The 13,856-nt window shown below is 56.7% G+C and overlaps 1 protein-coding gene and 1 long non-coding RNA gene across 2 annotated transcripts; one reads left to right on the forward strand and one right to left on the reverse strand.

Annotated features, from left to right (window-relative positions):
- Positions 1 to 4,942: 4,942 nt before the first annotated feature.
- On the forward strand, positions 4,943 to 6,331 carry LOC119107789 (uncharacterized). Its single transcript, XR_005095270.1, has 2 exons — positions 4,943 to 5,075; positions 5,271 to 6,331. It is a non-coding gene; the product is annotated as an uncharacterized LOC119107789 (long non-coding RNA).
- A 427-nt stretch (positions 6,332 to 6,758) lies between these two features.
- On the reverse strand, positions 6,759 to 12,561 carry LOC119107475 (uncharacterized). The gene is made up of 7 exons (XM_037230920.1): positions 12,313 to 12,561; positions 11,182 to 11,259; positions 9,767 to 10,733; positions 8,997 to 9,175; positions 8,095 to 8,292; positions 7,466 to 7,603; positions 6,759 to 7,079 (listed from the first exon to the last, which is right to left on the reverse strand). Exons 1-7 carry the CDS (start codon positions 12,511 to 12,513, stop codon positions 6,759 to 6,761), a joined length of 2,082 nt encoding a protein of 693 aa, XP_037086815.1. The 5' UTR covers positions 12,514 to 12,561.
- Between the last annotated feature and the right edge of the window lie 1,295 nt (positions 12,562 to 13,856).

Genomic DNA, 13,856 nt, shown 5'->3' on the forward strand with positions numbered 1-13,856 from the left:
ATTTGGTATATTCACCAGCGGTGTTAACTACGCTTGCAAGCTTTAAAAATTAATATATGTATATTCAGCTTCTGGCAGTCGGCGTCCAATCAGGGTCGGCCGGATTGCCAACATCACGGAAGTCGTCTGGGGGGCGCCTCGTGACAATGGAGCCCCCGGGGACGCCCGTTTCCTGGCTGGCCGACGACGGCTGCCGGTGGCTGCCGCTGGCGGCCGCGCGAGCAACGTCCACTAATGGACTCCAGGCCACTCAGAGACGGGGAGGGGGCTTCGACCACTTGGCAGCCTCTCAAAAGCCAAGCTGGTCCGAGTTCAGTGGGACTGGGACCGTTGTTAAGGGGGTTCAGTGGGACTGGGGCCGTTGTTAAAGGGGGTTCGGTGGGACTGGGGCCGTTGTTAAAGGGGATGGTGGAGGTACTACGCCAGTAGCCGCCGTTTAGAGGTGGGGCATGTCGCTAGTGTTGTTAACTAGACGCATCAATGCATTGCGGTTTGATCAGAATTGGTTAAAACTAGCGCGCTGAAGATGCTGCGACTCCTCAAAACGATTATCGTCGGTGAGCATTTCCCTATTGAAACAATGAATGTATAAGGATCAGACTTGTGTTCGACTTAAAAAAAGTTGAGCCTGCTCAGGACCGGTTCACAAATGAGGTCCGTTTCAGCTCATAACTCATAGCCGTTCCAATTTTTTGCTTCAGATCAGTTCATACGCATCGCTTGCGTGGAATCATTTGGCTCATGACTCACATGGCTTGCAAAATCAAAGATCCGATTCAGTTCTGGCTCGTTGCCTTGTTATTTGAGCCATATGACACACACACACACACACACACACACACACACACACACACACACACACACACATATATATATATATATATATATATATTATATATATATATATATATATATGTATAAGGTATATATACTGGTAGCCTTTGTTAGTTGTGAGGGAGCAGTGTCCGGACTGTGCAACGGGTTTGGCTGACGTTCTCGCAGACAGTATATTTGTATGCATATATATATATATATATATATATATATATATATATATATATATACGTGGGAGCCCCCTCCCCCGACACGGATACATGTTTCAGCCCCTGCCTGGGCCGCGTCGAGCGGCGGCTGACGGTGCGTCCCGTGCCGGCAGGATCGCCAAGGAGCACCCCTCCAACGAGGTGGACCTGGCGACGGCGATCCGTCAGTTGCAGGCGCTGTCGAAGCGCCTGCCGCGGCCGCACTTCGTGACGCTGGCCTTTCTCATGCACCACCTGCACCGGGTCAGCCGGGGCGCGGCGCACAACAACATGCCGCCCTCCAACCTGGGCATCGTGTTCGGCCCGACCCTGCTACGCACGTCCGAGGGCAGCGCCTCGCTCAGCTCGCTGGTGGACACGGTCAGTGGCGCTCAGCTGGCTGGTGAACACGAGTCGGTGACGCTCAGCTCAATTGGTGCTCAGCTAAAAAAAAAAATGGAGCAACAAATTCGAACTCCATTGTTCCGAAATTCGGAAAACTCACGAGGTTATTCGCGTTTACTCATTTGCTTTCCCATCTCACTTAAGCTACCATCAACCGGTTTTCAGACCCTTCCTACCTTGAAATGGAAACCCCTCAAGCGCCTGAAGGGGAAACAGCTTTCAGTTTTCAGAAACAGGGAAGCAGTTTTCTCATCTGCCCTTGGTTGGGCCACATAGTCCGCCGCACCTGGGCGCTGCTAACGCGCCGCTGTCGTATTATTGATGCCCCACGCTTCTATGCTGCCAATAACGCTTTATGATTTATGACTTCGTTAGTGATGACTCCATGGAGCTGCTGCCGTCATGCTTATAGCCCTAAACCTAAACTGGATGAAATATGCTGCTGCTAATGGCACAGCACCGTTGAACGTTGGTGCCGCTAATGATGGCGATGTGGGTACGCTGTCGCTGATAATTCAGGCGACACCGCCGGGGAAATTCTCCCAGCACTGTCGGCGCACTGTTGCGACGCGCGTGGTGCTGGCTACAGGTGCACCAGACGCGCGTGATTGAGCTGCTGGTGAGCCACGTGCACGACATCTTCGGCCGGTGGAGCTGGTGACGGGCCGACTTTCCGCCACCAGTACCGCACATCGACACGCCGCTCGACCAGCCCCTCCAGGACCGGCGCAAGCCGCGAGGAGGCGCCTCCTCTGCCAGGTGAGCTCTCCCCCGCCCAGCCGCATGGCTGTTCCTGGAGGCGGGCTGGGTGGTTGGGTCGGAAAGAGGCGAGCGGAGCGCCTATGGAGGCACGGGCCGCGTTTTTACCAGGCGTCGTTGAGATGCTTGTAGGCGGATCACGCAGTCCTCCCATCAGCGGCCCTCCTCCCGTGTATCTAGGCGCGGGCTGGCGTAGATTCCTCACCGCACCGATGTTCCGCCCTTCAGAGAATATCGCCAAGGTACCAGCGCGGCCGGGGCTGAGCTACACTGCTAATGTCATGTTTGGCGGCTGTTGGCGGTTGTCGGCCAGCAGGTCTGTCGACTCATCGGTCATGTGATCACCACCGGTGGCGATTTCGTTCAGTGAGTCAGCAGCGCCGTCGGTGACATGAGCGCCAGCACGTGCCCGGCGCTCGCCGCCGCTGGAGCCTGCCGGCCGTGACTGCACGAGCGTGACGGTCTGCTGGCGCCCCAGGGGCGTTCGTAATCCGGAGACTGGGCCTGCTCTAAACCGAATCACGACGCCGTCGGGCCGCCGGATTGTCTGGAGACACTGGGCGATGTTTGGTCGCGCGGCCCGGCGGCGGTACCCGCCGCCGGCACCGTGCTGAAGGTCACGGCTAAGGTCACCACGCTCCCCGCTGTGGCGTTCCGTTCACCTGTCAGTAATGCGGTAGTACTCGGAGGTCAGTGTTGGGGGACGCCTCCGAGTGTTGATGCTCTGAGGTGAGGCCTGCATACAGCACACAAGGAACTGGCGTCAAAAGGTCAAAGCCGTTGCCCGACCACGAAGTGTGGCGTAAGCCCGGAGGGACCAGTGACCTCAGGACCGTGTTGAAATAGACCACTATGGGGTCACCACCACAACTATGCCATGCTGTGCTAAGACTGGCAAATGCTGCTGCAAATGCTGCTATGCTGAGGCTGTGCTGGTTGTCAAGGGCTGGTCTTCTGTGTGGGAGAAAGTCTATGCTATTTAGCAATAGGCGAAGCATCATATTATGCTGCGGCACTACCGCCGACACAACAGCTCCAGCTGCGATCCTGCGGTGTTTCAGATGCCGCCGAATTAAGGTTGGACTTTTCAGGTATCGGGCTGCTTTAACTCGCTAATTTTTTGGTCACGCATTTCGTTGTTTAGTGAGTATTGCCGTCAGGGACGCTGGTTAACGCCTGCTGATATCAGAACTCCCCCCCCCCCCCCCCCCTCTCGGCAGCGTCGGTTGGACCCTGAGCGAAAACCGATCACTTAGTAAACAGTCGGTAGACCTTCCACCACGAGCCTAAGACCAAAATGATGCGGCTTTCCGCTCCCCTTGAGTTTTACTATGTTCAAGCCCCCTGAATTTTCATCCGATCATTGCATGCTCCTCCGCTGTGCTCCTGACACAGTGCATAGTGCCGCCGCAGATAAGCTACGGAAATTGTGCTTGTCTGTCCGGCGCTACGCCTGCGCTGTCATACAGCCTACATTGCAACAGGCCGGGATACAGCTGCACTCCTGAGCCGTGCATCATTGTCATCGCCGCCATTCCCGCGGTGTTACAGAAGAGCTACTGGCTCAGGCAGCGGGAGAGACGAGCCCGAACGGTGAGCCTGCCGTCGGGGCCGGCGGGCGGCGGCGGCAGCGGCGGCGGCAGGCCGCGCAGCCTCATCTACCGAGGCTCGCTGCGCGACTACATGGGCCTCGAGTGCGCCAGCGTGTCGTCCGTGTCGTCCAGCATCGAGAAGAGCGCTGCCGACGGGCGGCTCACCTCGCAGGAGAGCGACGAGCTCGAGGCGGCCGGCACCGCCGACGAGAAGCCGCCCATCGTCAAGGTCTGCCTCAAGAGCTACATCGGCCTCGAGTCGGTACGCACATAGATGTCAAACACAGCGGGGTTGTGGGGAGAATGAAGTGTGTGAAGTGACTTGAGGAAGATATATTAGGTTGCATCAACGCTTTTTATTATTTACGGGGAAATTTGAACGTCTCAGAACATTTCACAAAATAAGTCTTCGTGAGAGCGGTTATCCCAACAAACCAACGATGCTCATGTGCTACGAACAAACTTTCTGTTATGGAGTGAACACCGCAAGACTAATGCCAGAACTGAGCATTGCCTGTCGTTAAATCATCGACCTTGCTACTTAGTGTCAAAAACGGAACGTCTCCTGAAATGCGTTTCAATTCTCGGCGTGTGCTGAGATCGTGGTGGGATCAAATCAATCGATCATTCGATCAAAGTAGCAAATACTGCTTAACGTTCTTGGTATCGTCCACACTTCGCCCTGGTCGGCAAGGTCATGCGCGGGCACTGTGCTGACCGTCCCCCGCTGCAGTTCCAGAGCCAGAGCTCGCCGAGCCTGCTGGCACCACCAGACATGGGCTCGGCACACCCCAAGCTGCGCAAGTCCATCTCGGACAACAGCGCCGGCTCCCTGTCGCCGGTGGACGGCGGCGTGTACATGGGCGGCGAGTCGGGCGCCGCGGCACCGGCGGCGTCGGCGCGGCGCCGGCCGCCGCCGTCGGCCCAGTCGCTGCCGGAGCGCGAGCCGAGCCGGCCGCGGCCGCACCGGCTGCTGGGGCCGCAGCTCGGGCGAGCTGGTGCGCACCGAGCGCGTCAGCAGTCTGGACGCGCCGCCCGACGAGCCGGCCGCGCCGGCCGCGCCCGCGCCCAAACTGGCCGGTAGGTGACAATGGCTGCACCGCTAGCGGCGCGCCGGCGACGCACCGGCGGCGCAGCGGCACGCATGCGAGGTGGCGGCAGGCACTAACTGCACGCGCGGCACGGCGGCGGTGGCAGCGACTAACCGGGCCCAGCTGGAGGTGGCATGGAACGACGGCGGCGGTCGGGGGAGGCCGGAGGACGGGAGGACCGACAGCGGAGGCTGACATCAACGACGGTACGCCGGGGCAGTGCAGCACTAACTCACGTACTGTGTGGCCGTCGGCGGGTGAGAAGTGTATCTGAGCATGACATTGCACCACGATACGGCACCTGCCGGCCAGCTGGAGGACCTGGTGGTCACCATGTCGCGGTGTCTGCGGTATCAACCGTCGGTTAACCCGCCGGTTCCTGACGGTGTGCCGTATTTCAGGCGAGTACGTGTCTCCCTACCTCGCGGGCGTAAGTGCGCGCGTGAAGCATCCCAGCTGCGGGGTTCGCCCCAGCCGTACAGCCAGCCAGACCCCCGCCGGCTCCGGCGACCAGGCCTCGCGGCAGGCTGCGCCGCCGTCGGATCCGCAGATGACGCCACCGATGGACCGGCAGGCGGTGCCACCGTCGGGCGCGGCGCCGCAGTCCGCGCAGGCGGCGGTGCAGGACGCTGGGCAGCGGGCGGCGCCGGTGCCGGACCCGCTGGGCGCATCCGCGGCGCCGCCGGCTCAGACAGTGCCTGCGCCGCGGGAGACGGACGCCCCCGGCGCGACTTCGGTCCCGTCCGGAGCGGCGCGGCCGGACGCCGAGCCGCAGCCGCCGACCGCGCACCCGGACAGTGCCGGCGAGCGGCGGCCCGCGTGCGTGGAAGCATCTCATTCGGACGACGCGGGTGCCTCCGAGAGGCAGGAGCAGTTCGTGTAGCGTGTTCCGGCCGGCGCGCCCCGACCGCGTAATCGACTAACTAGCGCGTTACTTTTGTACTTGACCGCCGTTCGTGCTCGCTCTAGTCACTGCGCTCGTGGCGGGGGCGGCGGACGGCTGCGCGTCGACCACCGGCACCGGGCCGGGCAGACGCGCCTGCTGCCGACGCCACGTGGCGCGGAAAACGCGGCCATCTCGCGGCCGCGACGCTGGAGCGCACCGGTTAGCCGCGGCAGAGAAGGCGCTTCTCTTTAGGCGGCGTCGCTCGCCTTTCAGCGCCGACGAAGTGAAACGTAGGTCTGTACAAAGGCCTTTATTACGCTGGAGCGGGCGTTACAGTGGTATGTTTTGTATTTCTCTGCGATATTGCCGGAGCTCAAGCTAAATTGCACCTCTTTGTGTCTGTTCGACGTTTCTTGTGATAATTATCGTCTGACCGTGTTTTCATTGTATATGTAGATACGTCTAAACAGCTAACGGAAGGACTATATCCGCATCAAACGCTTTATGGTGTTCTTGGAGATCGGTGTATCGTAAAGTTAATCATTGTTCGAATTTGAATAAAATGTTCCAGTTTTACGACTTCGCGGACAGTAGGTACAAACAACGCAGCGAACCACCAAACACACCACTGGAACCCCTACAGAACAGAACAGAACAAGCTTGACTGAAAACGATACAAAAAGCAGCTCTCGGCTATCACAATAGGCGAACGAACCCACGACACCAATCATGCGCACCACCACCGCGGTGGCTCAGCTTGGTCAGATCCCTGCTAACCCGGTCCAGCCAGTCTGCGCGGCTGGCCCTACTCCCGGCCGGACGCCTCCGGGCCCGCGGCCTGTAGCAGACACTGGGGCGGCGTCAGGAGAGTCAGTGGCGGCGGCGGGCACCGGGCTCACGGAGTCGTGGGCCGCCCCGCCCAACACCGGGACGTCAGAGGCCGCTCCGGCCGAGTCCGTGACGTCAGGACCTGCTTCGGACGAGAACTGCGACTTTGTCGCCGTCAGTCCGCTGCCACGACTTTGACCGCGGTGTCGGCCGACCCCGCCTCTCCAGCCGCAGCGCCTGAAGCTGCAGCCCCGTCTTCGGCCTCGGCGCCGGGGCGCGCCAGAGCCGCCACCGTCTCGTCGGCGCCCGCTGGCGGCCGGGCCGCGGCGCCGGGCCCGCCCGGCCCGGGCGCCCTCCACGGCCCCCGGGTCGGCGGCGGGCGACGCACGTAGTCTGTGCGCTGCAGGAGGTAGGCGTAGCCGGCCAGGCCGCCGATGTTGACGTACGGCGAGGCTCGGCATCGCCACAACTGCTTGATGCGCTGGTGGTACAGCGTCTGCCGGACGGAGCAGGGTCATGTCCGGCTACACCAACCTTCAGTTCGCAGCCCTGGGTTCCGAGTGCACAATGAATGCGGCACCTAACAAGCTTCGTATGAAACTAACGACACGTGGCAAGCGCGTGGGACGTACAGAGTCGAGGGCAAACAAAAGCAACGGAAACGTTCACAGGAACAGCGAATTGAGCCGAGTGATGTTGAATGTTCGCACAATTACGTCGGGTTACGGCCAATATATTTTTGAACGCAACAATGGGCACTCTGTTAAATATGACGTCAGTGCGCGCCACGAACTCAGCCGTTCGAACTTCAATATTTGTAGGCCACTCATCGCTACGTCGATTACAATGACGTCAACCGCCGCAGCCAAAAATGTGGTGCACCTTCTGCATGGTGTTCTTGTCCTGCGTCAGCAGCACGGCCCGGCCGTAGCGCGGCACGCAGATGCGCGCCATCTCCTCCATACAGTTGGGGTACAGCGTCCGGTTGTCGTACTTCGAACCCATCCGTTTCCCAAACGGCTGGCGGTATTCATCACGTCATTAATGGCACGCGGCGCTGCCGTGCTATCCAACATCAACAGCCTTCGAAGATCTTCAAACATCAGACATAACCCGCAAATATGTCTCTGAATACTATCTCCTCCACACAGTTCACACCGCTCCGCCTCTAACACAATACTGGAGCGTGATCTACCAAGACCAGATGACTATTTCAAACCCTACAGCAGGGCACAGCCCACCAAAAAACCAGGAAACGTTCCATGGCCCGTCCAAACTGACCGGTGGACTACACCGGCGTCACCGGCGTTATGGTGATCTTCCTGACGCTCCATAGACGCTGCGTAACATATCGAACGCTCCGCTACAACTAGATTCCCGAAGCTACAACTAGATTCCCACTGCGCCAGCAGTTGGCATTCAGTCAGAAGAACACGCCAGCTGAGTCCGTCAGCTGTGCCCGGCGCCGGCCAGCTCAGCGGCACGCAGTAGCCGCCCATAACCCCACTGACCATGTCCGAGACGATGACGTCAGCGCAGGCGTTGCGCAGCGGCAGCCGGGTGCAGTCCCAGGTGAAAATGTCGATCGGCAGCTGGGCCGAGTCGCTGCACTGGCGGCTGCTGAACTCGCGGTTCAGCGCCGCCCGTCCGGCCGCGTCCGGGTAATTGTCGCCGCAGATGTGGAACGTGCCCGGGAAAGCCTGGGCGCCCTGGCGACGCCCGGTCAGGCCGCTGAGTGACCGGGTCACCCAACATGGCGCACAGATAACTCCACGGACTGTATGTCAATTCAAGGAACGCGACGGCTGCTTCTGAGCGGTTATTTTAGGGTCATCGACTGCAAATGATCATACAGCTTTTTCAGGTTACGATTTCAATGTGGGAGCTTTATTCGCAAGCATGACGTGCAATAGTGGGTGTTTCATTCGGACTAGACACAGCAAAGCCGTGTCCCGTTTTACGCTACGCAGGCAGTTCAACGCAAAACAAAAAGCATGTCTTAAACGTCGATAGCCTCCGATAGTACCCACAACTAAAGCCAACCTTCACCCCGCGAGAGATGCTCAAGGACGTCGCATCACAAAATGTGCGGAGAAGCGATGGGTTTGAGCCCCACATACCGCCTGTCACGTAGTTCGTATTGCTGGCAACCTCACACACCAACAGCATCGATAGCTTAGACGAACAAAGTGACACCGCTAACCCTGTTTGAAAACCGCGAAGAATTCCCGCGGCTCGCGAGCACGCCACCTAAATGGCGTCGCACCTGTTACCTTGCAAACGGCATTTCACCACAGCCAGCCAGAAGAAAAAACAACGAATGCGAAACACACACCGGCAGTCCTTCCCACACCCCTTCGCACAGGCCTGCAGAACAGTTCCGGCGCCCCGGCGCTCGGCCGCAGCGACTGACCTCCAGTGAGATGGAGCCTCCGCCGCAGAGTGGGTCCACCACCACCTCGTACGGCTGTGGCTTGGCGATCATCAGCAGGTTGAAGCAGACGGTGGAGCGGAGCGAGGTGGGTCCCAGCTTCACCAGGTTGCGGTAGAAGAGGGCGCGCGGTGTCAGCGACACGCCCACACTCACCATGTCTGCCGAAGGGAGGGACGCCCGGTCACGCGCTGAGGTCAGCCGAGGTCATACGGTCAAGTAGAGCTGGCGATGCGCCCCTGCGCGCACCGACGATCCAGCTGGCTGTTACCGTAGAGGGAGAGCAGGCAGCCGGCAAGGGATGCTTCCGTCCAGAACCCGTGGTGCGATGTCACCACAACTGTGACCTACAATCCGAGACCTCGCAGGCTACGATACAGACGGGGCTGAAAACTAGACAAGGGAGCTTCGCTGAAGCTCGATGGTTCCCTGACCATAATGCAGAGTGTGTGGGTAGCACATCAAACCAATTTGAAAAGGGAAAAGTACAAACCGATGAAGAAAAACATACGCAAAAACACCTGGTCACATGCGGCCAGCAAATGTGTACGTCAGCCGACGTATGTGAAACCAATCACAAAACGCATCGTGCATGCGCGGCTAAAACATGATTCCACAGAAACCTGTTTAACTTCCGACACGGCTTACCCTAAGCCCTCCGGATATCACAAACACGACTAACGTGCCAGCATATCTCATCACACGCGGGCCTCGCACAATTCCCTACAGCTGAAAATGCCAATTGAACTCACCAAACTCCACGTCCAGGACAACCTCCAAGTCGTAGCCCTTCATGCTGACCTTCCAGCCGAACAGGTCCTGGACGGCGCCGCCGAAGTTCTCGGCGCCCTCGTTGGAGGAGAAGGCGTGTCCCTGCTTCCCGCCGCCAGCTCGGAAGCAGGTGGCACGGAAGGCGGGCACGGTGACGGCGCCGGTCGCTTGCTCTGCCGCAGGCTCCTGGGCGGCCCCGGCCGCCGACACTGACGGCTCCTGAGCTGAGCCAGGAGCGGTGGCAGGCGCCGCGTCAGGCGTAGCGTCGGGGACGGGGTTGGTGGCCGGGTCTTCGGTACTCTCGGCGGGCGGGTCCAGAGTCTTGTCGGGCGTCACATGCTGCACCGCTTCTTGCATGTTCTGTGCTTCGCCCGGCACCGTCCTCTGTATCTTCTCCTCAGCCACGCCTTGCGCCTCGACGGAGGCAGGCTTCTCAGCAGCGTCTGAGGCCGTTTCTCTGACCGCGTCGCCCTTGCCCGCGGGCTCCATCTCCGGCGCTTCAGTGGCGCCCTCCACAGCTTCCGCCGCCGCGGCGCCAGCGTCACTGGACGCGGCTTCATTGGCCTCAACAGCTACCTCCACTATCTCTCCGCCCGCCGCCCCTGCACTGCCACCTCCCTCCACCTCTGCGTGCTTTGACTCCGGTTCCATCGCCGCGTCTCCTCCGGCGGCCCCACGCCCCGGGTCGCCTTCCACCGCCTCCCCGCCCTCCGTCACCTTGGTGGCGACGACGGGCGCGCGCATGCCGTCGAGCAGGTCGCGGGCGGAGGCGCGGCCGTCACCGGCGGCGCTGGCCGGCTCGGCCGCCAGCTCGATCACCTCCAGCTGCTGGTCAGGCCGCCGCGTGAACGGGTCGCCGGCGAATCCACCGCAGCTCTGCCACACCGTCAGCGCCTTGGTCCAGTCGAGCGTGCGCGGCAGCAGGCGCAGCTTCTTCAGGCAGACCACCTGCAGGGAGGTGGCCAGACCAATACACTCAGAGGCTGCCCGCGCCTGAGCGGCCTCCGCCGGCAGGCTCGCTGCGGCCACGCGGAGCTGGTATGTTACGGCCGCTATTCGACCAGACTGAGCAAATCCAGTTCATAATAATAACATTTTTCTCAACATCACGTGAAACACGAGCTTCCAGTGATCAGTGTAGTGCCTGCACTGCGTTAAACATCAATATGAAAAATAAGCAAACAGACCTTTTAGAAAAGCACCACTTATTATGTTAGGGGTGGCAAGAATGATCACACCAAGTGCCACCAGACTTCAGAGGCATTAGGTAGGCATATTTGTCAATATGGGCCAAGTGGGTTAAAAGCAAAGATGACAGCTGTGGGCGGAAAAATGGCGATGACGATGGTGATATGAAATAACCTTATTTAGATCACCTTCCATTACATGTTCTTACCTTATTCTTGGTGAATCCAAACTGTGGTTGAACAGCAACCAGAACATTGATGTGGTCCAAAGATCTCAGCTTTAATGCCTGAAATGAGCGTTAAGTAGCTAATAGGCATGTGCCACTGCTAAATGACAGCAACATATGGACTACTTGCAAATAACTGCATTCATAAAGCAATCCTATTGATAGACTTGATTGATTGATATTGATATTGCTATCTCTGGAGACAACCTGAGTGGCAGTACCTCTGTGAATGGTGAAAAACAAGACCAAACACATCAATGACTGCTGCTCTCTAAGTCAGAAAGTGAGACACATAAGAACATATGGGTGGTACCAGAATCATGATACAAAAGAAGGGAAGCTGAGTCAGCATGCTTGTGACAAAACATCATGGGAGGGCTTTCAGCAAGTGCTATGTGACAATTTTGGATGCCAGTAACAGCAGAAATTAAAAGAATGAATAAAAACAAATGCTGACAATGCACCACCAGCACATGTTAATAGTCTGTATCAGTGCATCCTGGCTTTGGTGTGTAATATTTGAAAACTGACCCAAGCCATTTCACAGCAGCTTGCCAAATCTTCATCACTGATAAGGAGGATGCCTAGAAATCATAGTTTTCTTATCACCTGCAGCTGCTTCACAAGAAGCACACTTTGTATGCATGTGTCACTGCCATGCTAAGGGAAGGCTGATAATTACAAAAATGGGAAAGATGTATACTTAAGTTCAAAACATGTCTGATCTTTAACTTGCAGTTCCCTGCAGCAAGTAAAAAACACCAATGTTGGTTTTGTCAGAAGGGCAAAGAAAGGTGCTGTCTAAGATTGATTCACTCCATGCAATGCTTGCCATAATGCTAAGTGTCAAAAACCATATTGGTGCACACTTGCTGCAGTTTCCACCTATTTCTGCTGTCCCTGGAAACCATTGTGTGCTGGAGGAAGGTGAGGTATGGCTTGGCATTATGCAGTTTTTAGGAGGGCTCAATGCTAGACCATTACAAAGTGTCACAAAAGGGAGCAGGGAGGAAGAATTCACCATAAATGTGGCATATGCTTTACAGATGGTGCAATACTATGATTAAGGAATACAGGTAGTCTCACATAAGAATTTGGTTCCATGTGCCTTACCGCTGATAGTTGGTCCTTCTTGACATCAAAGAAGACTCTGCCACGAGCACAAAATGCAACACTCTTTAGCTTGGCTGCAATTTCATCCCTAGCACTCGGTTCCAATCCTGTAGTGACAGAACCTTTCAAAGTGCATATTTCTGAGTTGCCAGGGTCAAGCCCCTTTAGCATGTGCCATGGGATGTTATATTGGACAGCCATGCTTTATTACACCACTGCAATCTCTGAAGCCTCTGACCAGCAGATGAAGATCACTGAAAGGGAGAGTAACATCAAGAACCAGTGCACATATGCACAACTTCGCTTCTGCAAAGGCCACATTGGACAAGCATGACAAACAGCACAAACACCTCCAATGATTGTAAGAGCTCCATAGAGAAAAAGACAAATGGGTGGTCAACCCGGAGAAGAGCAGCCTGGAACCTTTGCATTTTAATGTTTTTCTACTGGAACTGAATCCAACTTGCTCTTAACACTAAACAGGCTAGCAGAAGTTCTTTCTGCGAGTTGACAATATACAGAATATGTACACAGCACAAATTTTCATTGGAGCCTGAGGAATATGTAATTTTCTGTGAACGATATGTGATGCAACAATATCAAATATGATGCAAAAAACATGCGAATCATACCAGCGCCCCAATCGTAACCGTGCAAGCCACGCCGTCGTCACCCCATCCCTCTACACGTGTTTGCACGATTCGGTCGATTGGCGTGACGTCAACATATTGCGCCCTGCGTTCTTCAGAGGTACAACTTCATGTTCCTTTAAAACACTCCCTTCAATGGAAACTAAACTTTTTGTGCTGTTATATGCACCTTAAGCCTGCAATTCTCAACTTCAGCGCTTTGTTTTGCTGTAAGACCCATCTTTTTTCATACTGGGCCTAGTAGCAAATTAACGAACCGCCAAGAGAGATTGCAGCACTTTAAAGTGGTTCTTGCCGGCAATTCCATCGGTTACCATGGACGACGGGGTGACGCCAAGGCAAACTATTACATGGCCTTGAGGCAAACGCAAGGACGTTTGGGAGCTGGATAATGGGTTCACCTTCTATTTGTAATTGAAGACATCCAAGGCAATGCCATTAAGAATCGTCAATCATTTCATGGTGGCGAACGCTGTTTTGTATTATGCAGCGTGTTGTAGGTATAGAACTACATTTGTCTCGGAAAGAAGCAAAAGTGGTGTAAATTTGTGGAGCGGGCGGGGAGGGCCGGAGGGTCAGGCGTAATTATGCTTCGTTCCTTTCCATGCATTGTCATAGAGTTTATGTTGAACGTGTCCGAAGTTGGAGCGGGAGGGAGGCCGCCCCTCTCATCTGCTGCGCGCGCAAGAACTGCTGATGCCCTGGCTCCTGGTTGGCAGTTTGTATTTGGGGAAGAACGGCCATTAACGTTTGGCAATTATGCATTTTCCATAATTTCTCTGTGTTGCATACCATGGGATGTTAAATGGCACCAACTTAAGCACCAGCGGCGCAGGCAGATGGGAGGGTACTGGGTGCACGAGCCTCCCGCCCTTAAGTTCAGGGAGGCCTGGA

This window comes from Pollicipes pollicipes, unplaced genomic scaffold, assembly GCF_011947565.3.
Source record: "Pollicipes pollicipes isolate AB1234 unplaced genomic scaffold, Ppol_2.1 Scaffold_6686;HRSCAF=7923_pilon_pilon_pilon, whole genome shotgun sequence".
NCBI lineage: Eukaryota > Metazoa > Arthropoda > Thecostraca > Pollicipedomorpha > Pollicipedidae > Pollicipes > Pollicipes pollicipes.

Bases quoted from the DNA above. Each gene is read 5' to 3' on its own strand.
- LOC119107475 (XM_037230920.1), bottom strand. From the start codon at position 12,513: ATGGCTGTCCAATATAACATCCCATGGCACATGCTAAAGGGGCTTGAC. The intron at 9,176-9,766 runs GTGAGTTCAATT...TCCCTTCGGCAG, and splicing joins TGTCCTGGACGTGGAGTTTG to ACATGGTGAGTGTGGGCGTG. The intron at 7,080-7,465 runs GTGCACCACATT...TCCGTCCGGCAG, and splicing joins ACAAGAACACCATGCAGAAG to ACGCTGTACCACCAGCGCAT.